General features: G+C 35.7%; 1 protein-coding gene across 8 annotated transcripts in view; it reads left to right on the top strand.

The window, feature by feature from the left end:
• The window catches only part of LOC101741262 (partitioning defective 3 homolog), a 55,275-nt gene that overhangs the window by 1,004 nt on the left and 31,164 nt on the right, over window positions 1-23,107 (top strand). Inside the window, exons 1-2 of one of the 8 annotated variants that reach the window (XM_062670526.1) lie at window positions 17,447-17,533; window positions 19,354-19,568. The exons of 2 other annotated variants lie outside the window; for them this stretch is intronic. In XM_062670526.1, coding sequence (XP_062526510.1) covers window positions 19,446-19,568 — 123 coding nt within the window. In that variant the 5' untranslated portion in view covers window positions 17,447-17,533; window positions 19,354-19,445. Of the gene's footprint in view, window positions 1-17,446; window positions 17,807-18,055; window positions 19,569-23,107 lie in introns of those variants that run through there. 5 more of the 8 variants (XM_038013426.2, XM_038013427.2, XM_062670525.1 and 2 more) reach the window with 5 other exon arrangements.

Below are 23,107 nucleotides of genomic sequence, written 5' to 3'. Positions count from 1 at the left end.
GGAATTTATTATTTATCTGCTCTCTGTCTCTTTGTTGAACAATTTAAGATTAATAACGTGTTACAACGTCATTTTAAGGAAACAATAAATTACATAATATTGCATAGTAACTATTTAATATGAATTATTTTTCGAAGATTATATGTTATATAATACAAAGCATAGGTTGGGTCTTGTGGACGGTTCTGGTCCCATTTCCGGCTCGGGGTTCCCAAGTAACGGCTATTTGCATTTAAATCCGTGTGTATCAGCAATCCCAAAAATTACCTTCTGTGTAGAAGGGACAGAGAGAGTTTGAGTTGATCCCTTAATTCCCATTCAACTATCGCATCAGTCGCCTCATAAACAGAGTACATCTCCATTAGCTGTAACCAGTGCTATAACACATAATGCGTTTCAGGAAATCGATATGCAACAATACACATCTCGTTGTTAACGAAGCACTTGATGAAATTAGCCTTTTTTTTAGTTTTTCTGGTCCATTCTGAGCGACAGCAGTTACTCTCCAATTTAAATGTTTAAATTATTATAAAAAGTGCTAGTGTCTTTATTGTTTCCAGAGCTTAGTTACAATTGTCTAGTGCATAAGATTTTTTTAATTAATTAATTTATTTATAACTTTATATACTTGACAGTATAAAGGCGGACTTAATGCCATAGGCATTCTCTGACGGTCTACCTTAAGAGAATGCAGAGATGAACGCTAGGTGTAGTGTTATAGTGATAATTATTAGGTACTTAAACATATGTATATACATAATATTTATAGATACAAATACTCGTACTTAAATAAATACATATACATACATAAAAATGTATATAAATAAATATCGAACTCTTGTCTTAAACGCTTATTTCCTTACTACTACTTGTTTCCAAATGAGTTTCCTCCACGTAGAGGCTCAACAATTTACGAAGGTAATAGAATTCGTATTTCCAAGAATGTTGTAATGTCGAAATCCTACAAACAATTGTTCACGGAATCCCGGTCTAGCAAGAACTACTTTCAATGTGGCTGCTCCATTTTTGGACGGCATTAGCGATCGACAAGTTTGATTCATAGTAAAAATATTTAGGTATTTTGATAAACGGATCACTGCTTAAAAGTTTTGTAACAAACGATTTTTTGTCAATTTTATATATACGACTGCACTTTTTTGTTGACAACTCTGAACGTAAAGCAATGACAACACCTTCTAATTATTCGTATTTCATGTAAATTACGAACTGCTAAATTATAAAACAATCAAATAAAGTAATCCCGCTTACTTTTCATCTAACTAAGATCTATCATCGGATATTTTTTCCACACATCACTTATTTTGTTGCACTCTTATTTCCATGACATCTAGATGCTCACTAAATTATTGAAACAACGCATAATTGCTAGCAGCTAGCTTCTGTGCGGACTTTTGTATTTTATTGCTTAGATGATTCGATGAGCTCACCGCTCACCTAGTGTTAAGTGGTTACCGGAGCTCATAGACATCAACAGCATAACTGCGACCACCCAACTTGAGACATGATTTCTAAGATTTAGTAGAAGTTAGCCTTGCGTTTTATCGTACAATGGCTGCCACACCATTTAAACCGAAACGCGTTACTATCTCACAACAGAAATAGGCAGGGTGGTGCTACCTACCCGTGTTAGTAGTCCTACCATAAGTACTTAGATTCGTTAGGAATTACAAAGTTACATAAACATTTTGCTCAGGATATTGCTGATGATGATAAGGGTGTAGTTGTAGCACCCTGAACTTTATTATATATTTCATATGCTTTTATCACTAAGATTCAACAAGCAAAGAGAGGCTTAAGGTTTCAGATCTTAATGGAATATGAACAAACACGAATAAATGCAACCTCCTCAAACTTTTGCTCTATTTCTGAATTATCACGCGTGTCCCTTGAAATGCTATTGAAGCTACGAACACTAATCTCGAGGTTTCACAGGATTTATGTTGCAATATCTTTGGGTTCTGCTAATCGCTTTACACCTAAAGGCCGGGAGAGAGAGCATTCAGTTTTAAACTATAAAAATTGTAAAAATTAAGTTGATTTTATTAAAGTTTAATTGCTTGTTTTCATGATCACTTACTTCCTACGTACGGTTTTATTTATCGGTGTGGGAAGGCGGCGACCTTGCTTGCATTTTACTCTAAGTCTAGAGGTATATTCTCATCAATGTATGTCCCACTTTAAAATCAATGCAGATTATGGAAAAAAATAATGTTAATAGTAAAAAAAGTGTATACCTAGTATGTAAGTTTTGGCAAATGTTTATTACAATTTCTGCATGATTGGTTGCCATTACTCAACACGAGTCGCTGGCTCGAATCAACAAGCGGCAAAATATAATTTTCCCGCTCTACTGACGAAACGATGTGATATTGAGACCAGAAACACGAGTTTGGTGATCCAATTTAATTTTGCAAAAGTCAGTGAGTTGTATTTTTATTCTTGGAAAAGCTACTTACGAATTAACATTTAAGAGAATTTTAGACTAAATTGCAATTACATACTTTTATTAAGTACATGATCCGAGCCCCAATTGGTTTTCAACTAAGCGGCCAGCTCCCTGTAAATAATTTAACACACCTTGGGACGAATTAACCACTATTTCCAAATAGTCGCACTGACGCAGCCGTATCTCGAGAACAAAATAACACGAGTTGCGAAGGGTTTATGGTCTTTCGCAAGCTGTTTAGTGAAAAATGAAATAATGTTTTGAAAAAAATAAAAAAAAAATAATCGAAGACATTTCAAACGAAATATGCTTCATGTTTTTTTTTTTTTTGGGGCAGACCACCCATCCCCCCCACAGCCCACCTGGTGTTAAGTGGTTACTAGAGCCCATAGACATCTACAACGTAAATGCGCCACCCACCTTGAGATATAAGTTCCAAGGTCTCAAGTATAGTTACAACGGCTGCCACACCCTTCAAACCGAAACGTATTACTGCTTCACGGCAGAAATAGGCAAGGTGGTGGTACCAACCCGCGCGGATTCACAAGAGATCCTACCACCAGAAAATCATTCATTCATGTACTACAGTCTCTTCAAACTGCCTATACTAGTAACCAAGTGGTTAAACATATATCTATTTCTATTGTAACAGCACGTACTCGTAGTTCGTTGAAAGGGACCCTATAAAATTTCATCTTGTTAAAATAATAGAAAGCCTCGAAATAATAACTCGTTTGTAATAATGGTGGCGTACGGTGCCGTTGTCGCGCCTTCACGTCGTACGCCAGGTATGCGAGAGGTACAGGCCTCAACACAAAATGACTATTGTAATTTGTAATGTGCTCCACGGACAAATGAACCTACGGTTTTCGTTCAGAGACCGGTTCTCAGAAATATGACTAGACATTTCGACATACGCGATCATCTCGAGTTATGGACGTGTGTCGTATCGATTTATGCCTTAGTGTTTGGTTACCATTGTTGATAACTTGAATGCAGACTGGGACTTATCGGAAACGAGCGTCATGGTGGTCTTTAAATCATACAGTTGTCGTTGAGAATAACAGTGAGACTCTTTGATTAGAGTTACGACCCTAAAAATTTACAGCTTTTCGGTTACGTAATGTGAGTCAAATTGGGTTTAGTTCCTTTTTTTGTTTTGCACAAATTCACGTATCCTATTAAAAAAACCCTAGAGCGTTGTCGAAAAAAGTCCATGAAAAAGAATAGTCCTGAATCCCGATAGCAATATCGCACCACGTGTGCATCTCTGTCAAGTGGATCTATTTCCGCTGAACTTTGTCCAAATCTTAAGTAGCTTCACTATACCTTATGGCCAGCACGTGTTTTTGATCTATTAACTAATAATACGCCATCATCAAATTTTGTCATTACTAGTTTGGATATAAAATTCTACTAATAATTTAAAAATGAAGTAAAAAATCAATTGCTGCAGCTACGAGAACCCATAGACATTCCAGCGTGAATATGGCCTTACCTTAATTTATACGAGTATCATCAGTAAATTGCACTAAAATAACAGTAATTCTAGTTGTCAATGCAGGGATACTTCGCTGCAGAAAGCTTCATATTTCTATAACAATTTGTTGGTACTGGTTTTGGCATGGAAGTGTTGATGGCGTTCGGAGAGGAAATGCTTTAGGAGGTTTGCGTTTATTCTATTACAAACATACTCCCTTGATAAAGAGTAAATAATTTAACCTATGATGTTTATGTCCTAATGTTTTGTATTTACATATAAAGTAGTTGCCATAAAAGTAGAGATCTTTGAAAATTTTGGTTTCCACAATAAAAGCTAAGCAAACAGAAATAACAAAATTTTATGAGCAACTGAAAACTTTGTGAGTAATATTCAAGAATTTAACATCATCATCTTATATTTTTCGGTTTCAACATAATCCACTATCTCAAGCAATTTTTTTTATTTATTTAAGCGACCTACTTCGCAAATTGCTTAGTCATTTGATAAGATTAAAACATGTACATAATTCGAACAATTCATTGACCCATGAACATTCGAAAAGGAATGTTAATTTTAGATTATGTACTGCTTATTTAATTCGCTCGAATTTTCATATTTGCATTATGACGCTTTTTTTATTGCCCTTGTAGGCAAACGAGTATACGGCCCACCCGAGTGGTCATCGTCGCCCATGGACTTCAGCAATGCCAGAGGCAGAGCCAAGCCGTTGCCTACCGAGAACCCATTTTATAAAAATATACTTAAGAAGTTGTGTAGAATTCTCAAATCACGAAAATAATACAGACACTATAGCGTTATTGCTTTTGATGATTCTACCACAAAAGGATCGTTCACAAAAATAGTTCAATAAAATAAATGTTCAGAGCATCGAGGATCAATGAATACTGTTTAAATATCGAGTATATTAATTAGCAATTATCTAGGATTTGGTTTAGATTTTCAAAGTCCCCGGAATATTATATCAATACTAATTCTTCGAAAAAATGGTATCGATTATCAAACGCATTGAATAACAGTGATGTGATAGAAGTTAGGTGGAATATTTGTTTGCTTACAATAAACAACAATGTTTCGTAGGTACGTATTACGTAAACAACCTGACTGTGCTATTAAATCCTAATAATATGTGTAAAATGCTTCAATAACGATGTAATATGAGTTAATTTTTATCGTATGAAGTGCCTACATCAGTATGTGGGCGTATGGTCCTGGAGTATAAACTGACTCACGTGCACGTGTATTGACTAAGCGTCATGTCTCATGCCCACTTAGATCTGTATTTATACGGTGTGGTAGCTTGCTTGAAAGAAATTAGATTGTTTTATCATGAAAAACCTTTAATGGTTGTATTTAGGAAATTAGACTAATTGAAAAGTAGACATTTTAAAATTCTACCTCGTTGATATAGGTAATGCTTAGTGATCGTGACTAATGAAGATACGTCTCCGAGTTCGAATTTAAGGATATCTTTTTAAAGCATGTTGGGAACAGAGCCTGTATCCCTGTATGTGTCTCGCCGAATCTTCTTAGTGGGTCGTTATTCCGATCCGGTGGTAGATTCTGCGACGCACTATTGCTAGGGATAAGGTTACCAAATTCTCTCAGGTTGAGCCCGTGAGATCACCTACCCGTCCAAGTGTAGCTGGAATAGCCTCTTAGGCTACCACCGAATAGCTATTGGAAAAAAACCTGTATGTGTTCTAGTCACGCATATCTTTCCGCAACTCAAAAACAGCTTGGGAATGTTGATTGTGGAGTGTTTGATCACTTTTTTTGTATGAACGAAAACATTGAGGTTATAAAAATCCGATTTAAAGCAATTACTGAAACGAATCGACTCCACAAGTGACCGTGTGTGAGCGACAATGGGAATTCAACGAACGTACTCATTGCCGTGACTCACGGTGACGCAGTTGTTGATCCAAACACCGTTTCAATTTCAAGTCAGGATCGATCCTAAGCCTTATTCGCGCAATTAATTATAAGAGTAATAGACGCGAAGAATACTAATTAGGTATGCAGTGCATAAAAACATAATACTAATACGTTATTAGGGGGTCTTAGATATAGATAAATGCACAGTCAGTGTGGCAAACATTGAAACAATTAACTGAAATATGGACATTGAAATCAAGGTGAAATTATGAGTGTTGACTGGATGCATTAGCCAGTGAGTTTGAATGTTTATTTCAAGTGGCTGGCGGTATTGTATTGGCTCCGGTGACGAATCCATGAGACAAAACCCACTGAGTGTCGCCGAATCTTCTTAGAAGGTCACGATTTCGATCCGATGGTGAATTCAGCGAAGCACTGCTCTTGCTAGGGCAGATGTTAGCAAATTCTCTCAGACCGAGCCCCTCGGGCTAGTCTACCAGTCACGGTGCGGCCAGAACAGTGCCTCGAACTAATTAACTGCACGTGAATCGTATATAGTACATGAAAATTTTATCTATGCACCGAAAATGAAGTTTGCAATAAAATAATAGAACAACAAAAACAACAACGGAATTAAAAATGAACAAACAAATTTTGATAGTAATTCTTGAAGCTTCTGAAACTTAGCACAAAAACTATTCATGAACCTGTTATTCTCAATCGGTCTCTATTCTCAAGGTTAATAATGTTAATAATGTGAATACATAGTTCGCAGCAGTTTTTATTGAATTAATTTTCTAATTCACTGTCTTACTCTGTGACGATGTATGTGAAATACAATCGAATGTTTTAAGATAGTCAGCGGTATAAAGTTGACATTTAATTTGAAAACAACATCGGGTTGTCACAGAATTAAATAATGACTACGCTTATAGAATTGTGTAAAATGTATTTTAAGAAGTCCACTGTCCAGAGGTATAAAACACAACTTCGGACTTTTTCTTATTGCTTAGATGTGTGGACGAATTCACAGCCCACCTGGTGTTAAGTGGTTACTGGAGCCCAAAGACATCTACAACGTATATGCCACCCCACCTTGAGATGCGAGAGTTAGGTTTCAATTGTATAGTTATAACGATCGGCCCACTCTTCAAACAGGGACCTCATACTGCTTTGCGGCATAAATAGCCGTGTTAGAGCCATAATACAGTTCGAAATCAATACATATAATAATCTGCAATAATTACGATTAATAATCAAAAGGAAGCTGATGAAATTGCGAATTAAAAAGAAACTCTTCATTTATTTAAGAGCATTGTATATAGTACTACGAGTATAATAAATCTGACAAAAGCTTGATTAGCCTTTAACGATAGCGTTAAAATTCAAACAGCAACATTTAAAACAGCTATCTATTGTTGTTCACAACACACACACTGTAGATCTGATTTTGATTTGAAAATAAAAGCGTATGTTGTGCCAATATCAATGAGTTGGTAATCATTTAATTACTTTAGTTATTCAGATGTGAGAACTTTCGGCAGTTAATAATAAAATTTATCGTAGGGCGAATATTCAAGTTTTGCGTTATGCAAAAATATCCATCAATAATCCGTCTGTTATATTCTGCGGAATAATTTACCAATTTTTTTTTATTGCTTAGAAGTGTGGAGAAGCTCACAGCCCATCTGGTGTTAAGTGGTTACTGGAACCCATAAACATCGAGAACCTAAATGCGCCACCCATCTTGAGATATAGTAGTTGATTTAGTCGTCGTGGCTTAAAAGGTAAGTTCTAAGGTCTCAGTATAGTTACAACGGCTGCTCCACCCTTCAAATCGAAACGCGTTACTGCTTCACGGCAGAAACTCCGTGCGTCCTGTGCGGACTCACAAGAGGTTCTACCACCAGTAATTACGCAAATTATAATTTATAATATATCGTTTTATCTATTGCTTAATGCATGTCCAAATGTTTAAATTTACGATAAAATAGAAATACACAGCCGGTGTAATATATTTATGTACCTGCTTTCACAGGTAAAGCGATTAACCGTTCTACGCCCAACGTAACAAATACGATTCAACCTTTCTCGTTTTTTGTTATTGTTTTTTGCCTACTTCAGGGTCTGCTCGGTGTTGAAATTTAAAAAGATTTCACGAGAGTCAAGGATATCTTGATCAAGAAAGTAGTGTTAGCATGTTTTGGGTGTGTTTGAATTTTTCTTTAAAATTAAAAGAAAGCTGGAAATATTGAGAATATGTATCTAAATTGAAGATAATGAGAAAATAATACGACTTTTTGCCACACTCGGCTTGTGGTACTTATGTCCACGAACAACCATTGCCAATTTGTCGTTAATGTACATAATATATAGTTGTGGGTATTTTTCAAAATCTTGAACTATATCAGCAGTTTAATAACTTTTACATACATTTTCATTCTACACAGCGCTATGTATAGATTTCAAACATAAATATAATATGTCAAGCTCGTTCTGTGGCATTTTATGTGGGTGCCATTTTGAAATTTATTTATATGTACTTCCTTGTAAACATTATCACAAAATAGATTCAAAATAGAGTAAGTAATTTAATTATATAACATAAAACCGGCGTATTGCTTCCTTATTGTAACGAGAGTCGCCGGTTTAATAACAATATACTCGTTTATACACGTTTTCACAACAAAGAACAATCAATATTGTCATAAATCATAAGCTCTCATTTCAGTTACCATTTTTATGAAAAATATTAGCCGAGTGGATTCGCGGAACATTTGATGAGAACTAAAGCGAAAGCAGTGCAATAAAATAGTTATATTTTAACAAAACCTATTTAAATATCTCTGTCTAATGGAAACGCTCAACGATCGAACGGATGTACCCTGTCTGTCGTCCACAGAAAGAGACTGTTTTTATGTGTATGTAATTATATCCGATGCGTGGCAGGGCCAGTCGCCTCCTGTGGAATGTTACCTGCCACGCCATCACGATTTATAGACCGGCGCTATTGAAACTACTTTCCATGTTCCATTATGAGATACAGGTTATTATAACCTTTTTAACTGGTACGATTGTTAGTGAATATGAAGTAATAAAGAAAGTTCATTGATTATAATTTTAATTTAAAAATTTATTATATTATGGTTTTGTATCTAAGAAAACATGTGTAACGTGTAAACGACTTTTGCAGGAAGCTAGAGCAGGAACCTATATTATACATATTATATAGTGCGTCAGTTTCCTTCCTGTTACAAGTGAATCAATCAAAATATTTAAGAACGTAATTGTTTTCAATGTTTGACGTGTTACAAAAACAAATGTCGATAATAACAAGTATGAAAAATGTAAAAACATATGTGGTACGTAATTAGATTGTATAATTTATTTGAATTTTTTAACAACAAACATTTTTTATGTTAGCCTCGTTTTTAGGTAGGATTATGATCAGTGTGCTTAGTGTGAGTTTTCTAACGTTTTTGATAGCGTAATAGTTAACTCAAATTTGTACGCAGTTGGAACAGCGCCCCTAGCGACCATCGTAGGCAAAACGCTCCAACTCCATACAAATTGGAGTTAACTTTTACGCTATCGAGAACGTAAAAAAACTCGCACTAAGCACACTGGACTTGTGGTTAGTGCGTAAATCAGGTGCTCTTCGTATGGTGTAGGAACGCATAAGTTGTTACTACTGTTATGTTTATTACTGCCGTGAAGCAACAAAGCCTGAGGCTACGGAGAGATAACTATGTGGTTGGGTCTGAAGGGCGAGACAGTAATTCTAATGCAACTGATTTTTTTTTTCCCTACCTAAGCTGAGACCCTTGAGAGGCTATATCAGCGTAACTTTAACTAGTAGGTGAGCTCACGGGGCTCAAACTTGACGTTGCTAACACGAACCCTAGCAAGAGCCGTGCTTCGCAGAATCTACCATCGGATCGGAAACGCGACCCACTGAGAAGATCCGGAGAGAAACTCAGTGGGCTGTGTCTGAGGGTTAATTTACTCGTCGAGCCCTTCATCGCAAGGTTCGTCGAGGTTCGACGAGAACGATGACCGGTGCTTGAGGTACCTAAAAGCACCGTTAGTGGATCGGGAGGATCCGAAATGACGTGATGCAACTGAGATTTCGACCTAAGATGGGCGTTCATTTGTGTCTCGACTCCGCCGTGGCCTTTATGATTAAAACGTCTTAACTCTTTGAAAATTCACGCCGAATTATGTCATTTAATTATTTTGAATTTTTAAAATTAAAGCACGAAGGAGCAATATTTTAAATATTCCACGTGTTCAAGCTTTATGATTTAGGTCAGCATTTTGCTAGTTGTTGATACGATATTTTATGTGTTTAAAGGTTAAAGGAACAAAGGATCTGGTAGCATTATGAACATTGAAACACTACCCGCGTGCTCTATTGTGTGGGTCCTGCTTCACGAGCTGCGTATTGTGTTATTGTGACAACTTAACTGTTCATTTTTCGTTCGACTTCCTTCCTTCCTTCCTTTGTACCTATTTATATTATAATTTTTTAATTTCATCGTGCTCATGTTATTTTTCTTCTTTTTAGTAATTGCAGTGTAAAAATTGCGATTTTATTCTAAATGTTACTATGAATACAAATACAACTTTTGCTGCAACATGCAAATTTTGCTGTTACTTTTAGAAGTGATGAACGGGGTTGATGACTTTTCTGTTAAATCTGAAATGGTTATTTCTTCATCACAGCCGTCATCGGAATTATCAAATACAGGATCCGATTCTTTTTTAAACAATTCAAGTTTGTGTAAACGCGTTGACAAGATGCACCTATGAGCTCTATTTCAAAGAGGCGATAGAATTCTCAAGGTCTGACGTATATTGTGCGTCTGTATTGTTGAAGCCTACCTCGAGCGTTCGAATAAGACGTAGATTGAAGCGACCATCAGCCATCAACGACCTGCAGTCTGTTACGAAATGTACTTGATATAACTTCGATAAATAATTATTCACTGAAGGAAAAAGATAATGTAGTTATATTCTGCTTCTAAATAAATAAATGTAACGATGTGAACTTTAATTTTCTATTACTGGTGATAAAAATATATTGTAGCTCTGTATCTCCTGGTGAATCCGGAAAGGCCTCCGGGCCACCAGTAATAATTCAGACTGTGATTCTCGCCTATTGTCTCCACTTGACTGTTAATACCAAACAAAGGACTAAAACAGACTGTGATTGAATTTTAAAAGTACAAGTAGCTTGGAAACATTGAAATAACGGTTATTCGTAATGACATTTTCTATTGCTGTAAAGCAAAAAGTCTTTATACTACGTTCCTAAAAAAAAGCTCTGTACCACCATCCTGTCTAGCTCTGCCGTGAAACAGACATGGAGTCCGCTGCCAAATTTGGGACAATCTTTATAAAATTCAATTAAGGCTTCGACCGCATATCTTTAATGTTATCAGCTCCGTTTTTTGGTACAGTTTGTTTATCCTATAAAGATAAGACATTCGAAAAATATTGTCTAAGCTCGTAAGTACCGATAAACTCATTACGAGCAAGGCCTAAAATTAAAATTGGGATAATGATCCTTTCTCAAAACAAAAAAGGGTCGTTTAAAAATAAATACATTTCATTTTCAATACATATTGTGTATTTTATGATTGAAATTTTTAATCTTTATGTAAAATCTAATAATTTCAAAATATAACAACTACGAATGATGTCGCACGTTGTTAATATTGATACTTAATTATATACATTTTGCGTTTGAAATTGTGTTCATTCAACAGACTAGGGCGCACTTCATTTGATTTCAGTGGCCATTTAAAAAAAAAAAAAACTTGTCCGGTTATTTAATTAAAAATAGTACGTACAACTAAAGCCATGAACCCGATGAATCATATTTTCAAACGTTGCCTAGAACTTTTCATTTATAAAGCAACAAGAACAGAATTTTCTGGTCTTTTTTTTTATCGTCGAAAGTGTAATGCCAGAAGTCTAGGTACCTATATAAAATATAACCTGCATTTTAACTCTCGTTTTCGATCCCACGCTACTTCACTCCTCGTTGAACATCCTGTACGATAAAATATTCACGGGTAAGTAGTTAACCGACATTTAAATTGTGTACCAGTACTAACTCCACAACAGATTAGGGTCCGTCCAGGTGTAATGCAATTCGTTTCTTCAATTCGGATATAAAATGAGTAAAACGAGTAAACCATATTAACAGTACCTGAAGAAAACTTTTAAAATCGATGGACAAAATATGCAAACAAACATATCGGTACAATTTTGTCAACTGACTTTTTGTTTTTGTTTAGTAAGGAAACCATTGATGAGTTGTGATATTTTTTTTTGTCTTCAAGTAAGATGAAACAATCAAATACTCCCCTTTTGTCAACCGAATTTAAGTTTTTTTTTTGAAAATATGTAATTAAGAAAACGAAGTACAAAATGTAAAAATGTATTTAAATAAATCGATTACTTGGCGAGCACATAAAGCTATGTTCGAAGTTTATATCGGTATGGTTTTCTTTAATTACCCTAAATGGATATTGTCATTTCCGGTCACAGCAATTTCCGCTCAACTTGCAACAACTAAAGGTCTCTTGTGGGACACAATTATTAATATACACCAACTTATTCTTTATCGCCTTTCGCGATTGAGACGACGGGTCCTTGGAGCCCTGAAGCAAAGAATTTTTATCAGAAATCTCCAAACGCTTGAGGAAGGCTACACGTGAAGCTAAGGCTGGCTGGTACTTTGCACAGAGAGCGAGTCTGGCTGTCCAACGAAGTAGCGCAGCCAGTATTTTGGGAACTGTGCCTCCTTCAAGCATATTGGAAGATTTATTCTACTGTATGAATTGATTTGTGTTAAATTATTTTTCTTCTTCTTCTTCTCAGTCATACACTCCTGGCGGAATAGTCGTGGTTACGTATGTCTTATTACTGGGTTGCGGCTTTTGAGATACTTCTCCATCTCTCTCTATTTGTGGCGGTACGTGTACATTCAGTAAGGAAACAATTCTTTTATTACCTATTAAAAAAAAAAGTATTAATACACCAACTTTTATGGCTCAAAGAACTGACAGTTTATGTTACATAGAATTTTAGCTAGTAGTGAAAAATAACAACTGCTTACTTTTAATAACAACGTATAACAGTTTGTATGCAAATTGCGATTGAATCCTATTGCCTAGCTCGTGAACGGAACATCTGATTTGGAGGACATTTGTTAGAAACGTCAAGGTGAACTTCCAACGTGTCCAATTCAACACGTAAGGGTCCAATTCAGCAGACGGAGGCGGTCGTTAACCTTGCAAATGTAAGAGCCGAATCATGGTTGATTTGCGGGAGTTTAAAACACTGATAATTTACTGAATTTAGAGTTATATTCGGATTCAACGAATCGGTTAATAGTTCTGTCATAAATCGCTCCGAAAATATATTTATTAAGAAACAGTACTTAATCAAAGCATTCAAATGTAATCATAACATTATTGGACTCAAGAAGGGCGTGAAAAGCAGCAATTTTTGATTTTTGCATGACAGTAACTCAGAGATATGTTTACATATTGTGTATATCTGATGATTATGGTGTTTGTAATTGCCACCATCGTTCCGGAGAGCAACAAATGGGAAATCGCTTTCATTAGAAACTTCTGGAAATAGGACCGTGGAAAATCTTTGTTCACGTGCGGGTAATTTATCGGTACCTCTTTTCTCCTACAAAAAGTGGATGTTGAGTGATTTAGTGTTTATTGCATTTTCAAATTTGTTAAATGCGTTTCGTACGAACTACAGTGATTTTAAAATTAGCACGCGACTTGGGAAATCTACGACAAGTTAATGTATAAATGTGTAGAATGTAGAATAGTAGTAAAAATTAAAAAAAAAACCCGGAGAGTATACAAAATACAACTAAGTATAATACTAAAGTCGCGTGTTTAATTAACTAGGCCACTATGTCAATAGGTATGTTAGTAAAAAAAAACATAACTTGATTATTTAAGGAAGGAACGCTTATTTTGTTCTTGTAAAAGGTTTATATATACAAATTTTCTTAATTTATTAAGTACCTTAATTCAACACTAACCAACAGCTCTGACATCAAAATGAATTTCTAGGTCAATCAACTTTGTTACACATTACAATCCAGTTTTAGTTCGACTCGAGGCGTTTTATCTAAACGCCTTTAATTTACGAATACCGATAGTTAACTTGTCAACTAATAGCACACTTTGTAAGTAATCCCATACAAGGTTTATAGAATTGTAACCTGCTATGTTACATATACGTACTGCCCAACGAAACCTACTTAAGTTGAAGTATTTGAAAGGTTTCAGGATAGAAATTATGACGATGGGAACAAAAACTCTGTGAGACAGGGTTTCATACGTTTTTAAATAAGTTTATTCATATTATTTTGTATCTAATGCCTAAAATTAGAGATGATACGTATGCGTACGTATATAGGTACATCGTATAAAAAAATCAATTAGATATTACGGTGGCGAAATCTGTTCTCCAAACGGGTTGCAGAGGTCAAGTAGTAGTTGTTAATTATGCATCAAATTAGTCCATATCGAATGTGTCGAAATAAGCCGACCATAAAAATTATTATAATGTTAGACATGTATGTAATGTCGACCCCGAGTCGTTTTTGGAGTATACAATTTAAAAGTTAACGATAGGCAATATTTACCGACGTATATTAGTGTGTTTCAACGTTTTTTGGAAACAGTCTGAATTCGCAATTAAATATTGAAAGATACGAATAAAATGAATTTGAAATTGATTAAGCACAGTTAAGTATTCGACCATAGTTTAAGTAGCTGATATTTTCAAAGCAATCTAACTAAAACTATCTTAGCATATAACTCAGTATCTAACAAAAAATTGTTATCAAATACCGTAGCAACAATTAACAAGAAAGAATTTAAAAAAAGGAAAGCGCCATCTATTGTAGGAATTCTGTAAAATAAAATGAAACTTTGACAATTAAGGACGTAACTATGAAGGTACTTCTTCATAATATTTAGCTTATTTAATATTATATTTTATATATGGTAAAAACTGTCCTGAAAATTGATGAAAATAGAATCTCGGAATATCTCAATCTATATAAAGTGTTAATGAATGAAGATAGATGACGCTAGTAGTATAGAATTTCACCGGCATGTTTAACACATTAATAGAAAACTAAATAAATACGCTTTTCTAGAAAATGTAATTAAAAAATAGAAATAAATCTTTAATAAATTTGAATTAAAAATGATTTTATTGTAAAAAAAGCGTGGGGTGCTTTTCAGGATATTATCAAAATAACCCTTTTTTAAATTCATATCTGTTCATAAAATCTTCATAACTATTGATGCAGACACTCCGGGTCTCAGGAAAACAAACAATCGCTAATCCTTATAATCCTAGTAAGGATAATGGATCAAACTGTTTAAAATATTGAATTGTCATCGGTCCTTAATAAGTATGCCAAATTTCGAGTTAATCAGACTTTTGAAGGTGGTCAAAATCATGCTCAAAGATTCCGTTACGTACTTATGTACATACGTATGATGCTAATTAAAGCGTATTCAAAAGTAATAATATTAAAGGAATCCATAGTTTCCATCCAAATTTCATAGTTTTTCATTATGTTTTAATGTTTTTAATCATTGAAGTTTAACGTTAAAATATACGAATAGAATGAATGTGAATGCGCTTCTATATTCGAAATGGTATTCGGAGCCTATAAACAATTTAACCTGAATGAAGCCGCCCATAACAACATCAAGTCGATTCTCGGTTGGTACAAGCTTTTGCGCCCTACAGATTGCTTTGAAATCGGAGCCAAAGGAGGATTACGGCAGCCAAAGGTGCGGGTTCACAGTGCGTTACAACCAAAGCTGAAGACAGGGCTTAAAGTTGGATCACATCTATCTATATATATAAAAATGAATTGCTGTTCGTTAGTCTCGCTAAAACTCGAGCACGCCTGAACCGATTTGGCTAATTTTGGTCAGCTAGTCTGATATAAAACAGGGTGACTATACGAATGACGGGAAAGTAAAAGAACTAGCTCAAGAAAGTGGAGGTCGCCAGTTCGACATACATTTGTCTTTTACGAAACAGGTTTATCGAATTTCCGGCTAGAATGAACTCGCCTGCTCGTTGTTTCCTGCGGACCTTGACTATGACTTATCCTATAAAGATAATTTTAGGACGATCAGCGGTAAACTGTGTTCCTGGCATTGCTTAAGTCCATGAGCGACAGTGATCATTTACAGCCATGTTGTACCATATTTACTGATGGTAGGACCTCTTGTGAGTCCGCGCGGGTAGGTACCACCATCCTGCCTATTTCTACCGTGAAGCAGTAATGCGTTTCGGTTTGAAGGGTGGGGCAACCGTTTTAACTACACTTGAGACCTTAGAACTTATATCTCAGTGGGTGGCGCAACGTAATTGTTATAGATGTCTATGGGCTCCAGTAACCACTTAACACCAGGTGGGCTGTGAGCTCGTCACCCATCTATGCAATAAAAAAAAAATGTTGGTCCACAATTCTTAGGTATAAGAAATGGTTAGAGGTATAAAAAATCTTCTCTGATGTCATTGATGTTATATTTTTTTTCGATAATAACTCGATTTTTGGGACAGTCCAATTGTGCATTTGAATTCTATTATAATATGTAATTTCAATATGAAATCGCCCGAAGAATAAGACCGAAGATATTATGGAACTAAATTTACGTCATTTATTGTAAGGTGGTTGGACGGTGGACACCCCACGTAGCCGTTCCGGTTAATGCATCCGCGCTAGTCTTACCGCTCCGTTGATTTCTCCGCGCCACTGACCCTTTCCTGGCTCACATCACCCACCCTCGAGGAAGTTGTTAATGCCAGTTCCAACTGAAACGCGACAGGCTCTGACTAGACTTAGTAATGATTAACCTCTGAATTTAATTAAAGTTCGGATGCTTCATTTCGATTTTTTTTATTTTTATTGCTTAGGTTGGTGGACGAGCTCACAGCCCGCCTGGCGTTAAGTGGTTACTGGAGCCCATAGACATCTACAAAGTAAATGCGCCACTCACCTTGAGATATAAGTTCTAAAGTCTCAAGTATAGTTACAACGGTTGCCCCACCCTTAAAACCGAAACGCATTACTGCTTCACGGCAGAAATAGGCAGGGTGATGGTACCTACCCGTGCGGACGCACAAGAGGTCCTACCACCAGTAAGCAGACGCACTCACAGTATTCCTGGTGCTAGCGATTCCCAAAGTTCATTATCGTTGCAAAAGTGCCCACCTACCTATCTACCCTTAAAAACAGGATAGCGATATTAGCCTATTCCACTTCTCAGAACACCCTAGTAAATACGTAATACCTAGTAATGCTTAATGCCCTAGTGCATATTGATTATCGTGCACACTATCGAACGCATTGCATTTGATTATAAAATTTCAACAATTCATGTTCGTGGTTGCACAGGTGGAACGATTGTTTACACGAGTGCGAGCACCTCTCAATGGCCCGTCTACCTCGCAGAGGCCGGGGGGAGACGTGACCTGTGTCCTCCCTCCCCACTTCGAATAACGCGAGGCGACAGCCGACCGGCGCACGCGCAGAAAACTAAACCAGTTGCTTGCCGCGCAGCCTCCAGTTTGTTTACATCGATTTAAATATAATAAGATATTTGGTACCATGATTTAGTGTCATTATTAGTGTCGAATAATATGGCGGTGTCGAAGATCATATTTTACGTTTTCGTTTTCCGTAAATGCGTTCAGTGTTACCTAAACAGCTGCTTGTGATAAGTCGTTGTGATCAGTGAAATTGCATACCAATGTTAGTTAGGTATTTTGTATTTGCACAAAACCTGCACCGCCGGATTTCGTGGTAAAGTTTTAGATGACAGTGGATAGTGGAATGACGTTGCCCTTGTTAAGTTTTCCGCAAAGTTTTCATTCCTGTAATGTGTCTTCCTTACTTACCTATTCATGGAACTAATAAGCCATTAACGGCTTCGGATCGTCAAGACTCACAAATAATTGGGCTTAAATTGAAATACTGTTTGGATGAAAAGTACCATATATTCCGAATTGGATCCTTAAAATTTAATTTTTATGTAATGCTGAATATGTTTATTTGTTGCACCTATTACTCACTTGGAGCTCTCTTATCAGTGCATGTAATTATTGTCGTGGTTTTGTAGATTTTTCTTGATGTTATAATAGTTCTAGATATCCAGATCTGATATATACTGGTAAAAGCGTCTCTGCTTTTTTGGTTCTTGAATTTTATATTTGTTCAACTTGTAATATTTATGTTACTGACCTACGTTTTAAAATTTCATCTTTATAATTCTCTAGTAAAATCCATTGCTCCTGCTCATTTAAATATTGCGTAAGAATATTCCAAAAACCTTTTATTTGAATGAGATTCATTACCCTCACTTACGGATAGCTAGGTGCCTCAAATCGCGTGTAATTAATAATTGTTCGTGCGTGTGTTCCATCGACAGAAGATACATGTTTATTACGATTAGTTTCAAGGTACCATAAGCACCGTCTAATTGCAGGTACGTGGTTAAAGTACAGTATGTGGATAGAGTATAGGCCATCGGTTTCGACAATATATTCATTTCCATAGCTAAACATTACGTGCGTGACTACAAGCGAAGCGGCAAGCCAACGATTTGCTGGCAATGCGCTAATGGCAATATGAATAATGTGGTAATTATTTCTGCATGTTTTGTGATATATTCATGCGCTAATAAAATAAACCTAAGTTTAGGGTTTCAGAAATTATAACGTATATTTCGTGCATTCTTAAAACAATGCACACATTCGGCTCACATGAGAAGCATTATGCGATTATAATGTGTAATTAAAATATTCGAAAGTAAAAGCAAACATTCTACTGCTTTGATCTTCAAAAAAATATCTAAAATTGTAATTTAACATTATCTATGTGTGTAGTGAATTATTTATTTTTTTACATGACAAATCAAATCGTGAAAAAAAAACGAAACACGATACCCTTCCTTTCTACTCGCTCTACTTACTTATGGACAAGAGTGTGTCGTGTACATTCTAATTAGCGTTAATAGAGTATTGTGCTTCTTCGTCGATATTCCTTCTTTGTCTTTTGGTTTGGAACTTGCCTAATTAAGCAAACGAATAATTGCCTCGTTGTCAATATTTTTACTGTTGCAATTTTGCTAGTAGTGCAATAAGATTGTGGATGGAGCAGACGTGTTTCTGTGTGGAAGTGAAGGTACTTACTTAGGTATGGTGGGGCGGTGATAGCCAGATAACGCGATGGCAGCGATAACGGAGCATTGTGGAGACCGCAGAAAGCGTCGCGCGCTGTATCGCAATTACGTTTTTAAACCCACATTTGTGAGTCTTGAGATGTTTGCTTATTTAGCTAGTTAGATAACAGTTATCGGCACATAATTTGTATAATGAATTGTGAAACTAGGGGAGTGACAGAACGGATAATTAATTTTCACAGTGAAAACGTTGTCGTAAGATTAATAATTGATTGGCGTTTGAGCGTATAATTTAGTGAACCGAAGTGAACAGTGAATGGTGAAGTGAATTAAAATGAAGGAATCGACAGCGCGATGTGAAGATGTGGCTGACAAGCTGGTGAGGCTGTTCGGATGGAGACAGACTTATCCTGTGCAGAAGCTACAGAGGAGCATTATGCCCCAGGGCGCTGAAACGGTGAGATCAATAGACTCGTAGATAGATACATAAATTCATTTCCAGTACTGAGCGTTTTAAGAGTCTTCAAAAAAACCATTGAGATTTGTTTATCATACACAAATTATTATGCCGTGAAATTTAAAATTAATGTTGATTAAAACAAGCTGAATTGGGTAATAATTTATCTTTTTAGGTTTCGTATAATTTTTTCTAGATAAACGCTTAAGTAATCTAAATTTCAGATTCATTCAACTTACGTTTGATTAAAAAGTTTGGACATAGAACCTTCTATCTGTGAGTCTGCATTGTTATTGTAGTCAAAGTAATATAAAGGGACCCGTTTTTTGTATAATAAAATATAGTTTAGGAAATACCTACTTAAGGTTACCTTAAATGCACGAATATTGTCGTGGGTTTCCCTAGCATCAAATTTCGCTTCAAAATGAATGTTGTTGCCAACATAACTTTCACAAATCTCTTTTGTGATCTGAAAGTGTTGGAAAGCACTTCATTAAATCAACACTCACTCATAAGGTGCAATTACTTTGTCGATTAAAGGTATAACTGCTTTGCGATTCACGCAAACGGGTCATTGAACTATTTTAATTATTGTTCTAATTGTTAATACATTATGGAAGCGTCATTATTTATTATATTTAAGTCCGTAAGAAGAATAAAATGATTTCTATCGACCTTGTAATACTAATCAGTAACACATTCCTGAGTGTCTACGTATAAAATATAAATTACATGTGTGCTTAAGCTGGTATCGCTTGATAAGGCCACCTTTATTAACATTGTGACTAAATAAATTTAACTAACACATATGAGACACGAAATATGTTTTTTTACTGGTAATGGGGCCTCTTGTGAGCCTGCACGGGTATGTACCAACACACTGCCTATTTAGGAAATACCTACTTAAGGTTACCTTAAATGCACGAATATTGTCGTGGGTTTCCCTAGCATCAAATTTCGCTTCAAAATGAATGTTGTTGCCAACATAACTTTCACAAATCTCTTTTGTGATCTGAAAGTGTTGGAAAGCACTTCATTAAATCAACACTCACTCATAAGGTGCAATTACTTTGTCGATTAAAGGTATAACTGCTTTGCGATTCACGCAAACGGGTCATTGAACTATTTTAATTATTGTTCTAATTGTTAATACATTATGGAAGCGTCATTATTTATTATATTTAAGTCCGTAAGAAGAATAAAATGATTTCTATCGACCTTGTAATACTAATCAGTAACACATTCCTGAGTGTCTACGTATAAAATATAAATTACATGTGTGCTTAAGCTGGTATCGCTTGATAAGGCCACCTTTATTAACATTGTGACTAAATAAATTTAACTAACACATATGAGACACGAAATATGTTTTTTTACTGGTAATGGGGCCTCTTGTGAGCCTGCACGGGTATGTACCAACACACTGCCTATTTCTGCCGCAAAGCAGTAATTCGTTTCGGTTTACGGTCGTTGTAGTATAAAACTGATACTTACAACTTATGGTTCAAGGCGGGAGACGGCATTGATGTTTTTGAAGTCTACGGGCTAAACACCTAACACCTCAAGCACCGGTCACTGTCCTCACCGAGCCCGTCGCTTGCGACGAAGGGCTCGACGACTAAATTAACCCATAGATACAGCCCACTGAGTTTCTCGCCACATCTTCTCAGTGGGTCGCGTTTCCGATCCGGTGGTAAATTCTGCGGAGCACTGGTCGTGCTAGGGTCAGTGTTAGCAACACTCCGGTTTGAGCCCCGGGAGCTCACCTACACGCTAAAGTGAAGTTGAAAAAAAACACCTAACACCAGATAGGCTGTGAACAATAAAAAAAGCGTTAATGAAAAAAAAAATTTGTGTTCTCAACACTATTTAAATTGAAGTCATATTTCTTGGGAAAATTTTCAATAGCATTCGACTAATAATTATTGTTATATTAATTTGAAGCTAACAAATGAAAACAAAGTAAAATTTAAACCAATTTGCGTAGTTTAAGTACATATTTATCCAAAATATATTTTTACACCCTGTTCATTATGTACTTATTGTTACGCAGGGAATTCGTCATTGCAATAATTCAGATACATATTATATAAATTACTTTCGACGAAAAACTTTTCATTAACAACTAATACTACGTAATTTTTAATACTCATGCGCCATACTAATTGTTACGAAAATGGTATGTAGAGCTCATAATAAATATTAATTAATGTTAAAAAATAATTAATGTAAAATAATTAATGTAAAATAATTAATAAAAAATAATTAAATAATTATTTGTAATATACTGTAACACAACTATCAAACTAGTTTGTTTTAATTTTTTATAAATTAAACATGTTACTTAATCGGATGATACTAATAATGTAACTAGAGGCTTATAAAGTTTGTTTGCTTATACCAGAGAGTTAAAATGGCTTATACGGCTCTACAACACGTCACATTGAGTTACAAAAACTACTTACTCCCTTATCTTAATTTGGTGTTCCAACTATCTAAAAACCCGAACTTCCACTGTAAACATTTTGTACGTACAATACAGCGTGGGTTCACAGTAATATTTTGTAACAACGAAAATCTCTTAGAAGTAATAATGTAGTCTCCGCATGCCATATGTATGTTTTCGATAAAGATACTGCTGAGAATCCAGTCGAGACTCGATCCCGTGGTACAGTAGTCCACAGTGCTTACTAGAAGAAAGATTTTTTGTTTTGTTAAATGTTAATACCAGTCGTAGTGGCCTAAAAGATAAGACGTCCGGAGCATTCGTGTTGAGCGATGCACCGATGTTTAAATCTCAGGCAGCTACCAATTTTTGTAATGAAATACGTACTCAACAAATGTTCACGATTGACTTCCACGGTGAAGGAATAATATCGTGTAATAAAAACCAACCCCGTAAAATTATAAATTGCGTAATTACTGGTGGTAGGACCTCTTGTGAGTCCCTGCGGGTAGGTACCACCACCCTGCCTATTTCTGCCGTGAAGCAGTAATGCGTTTCGGTTTGAAGGGTGGGGCAGCCGTTGTAACTATACTGAGACCTTAGAACTTATATCTCAAAGTGGGTGGCGCATTTACGTTGTAAATGTCTATGGGCTCCAGTAACCACTTAACACGAGGTGGGCTGTGAGTTGGTCCACCCATGTAAGCCGTAAAAAAAATATATATTATAATATCTTTATTGTGTATCCCCAATGTGAACCCCTCATTAGTTTTAAGATTTACATTGACCCTTCCATGTCGCAGTCGACCATTGACCCAACGGCTCGATTAAGACCACGTTAATGTAAATTTATATAAACTCAAAGTATACCAAATAAAAAAAAAATAAAAAAAAAACAGTCTGCGTTTACTATAAGCAAAAATACTAATACTCGTAAGTCGTAGTATTATTTATAGAACGCCGGTTTCAATAACATAGATTTGATTCGCATTTTCAAATCTCGTAAGAGCAGATGATTAATTAGCCCGCTAAAAATAGAATTGCAAATCGCTATAGTTTATTTTATCTTAGGCAAACTACAACGATCTGATTG

Source organism: Bombyx mori, chromosome 10 (assembly GCF_030269925.1).
Source record: "Bombyx mori chromosome 10, ASM3026992v2".
In the NCBI taxonomy this organism is placed as follows: Eukaryota; Metazoa; Arthropoda; class Insecta; order Lepidoptera; family Bombycidae; genus Bombyx; species Bombyx mori.
Note: the sequence above shows the minus strand (reverse complement) of the source record. Positions and strands in the feature narration are given on the sequence as shown.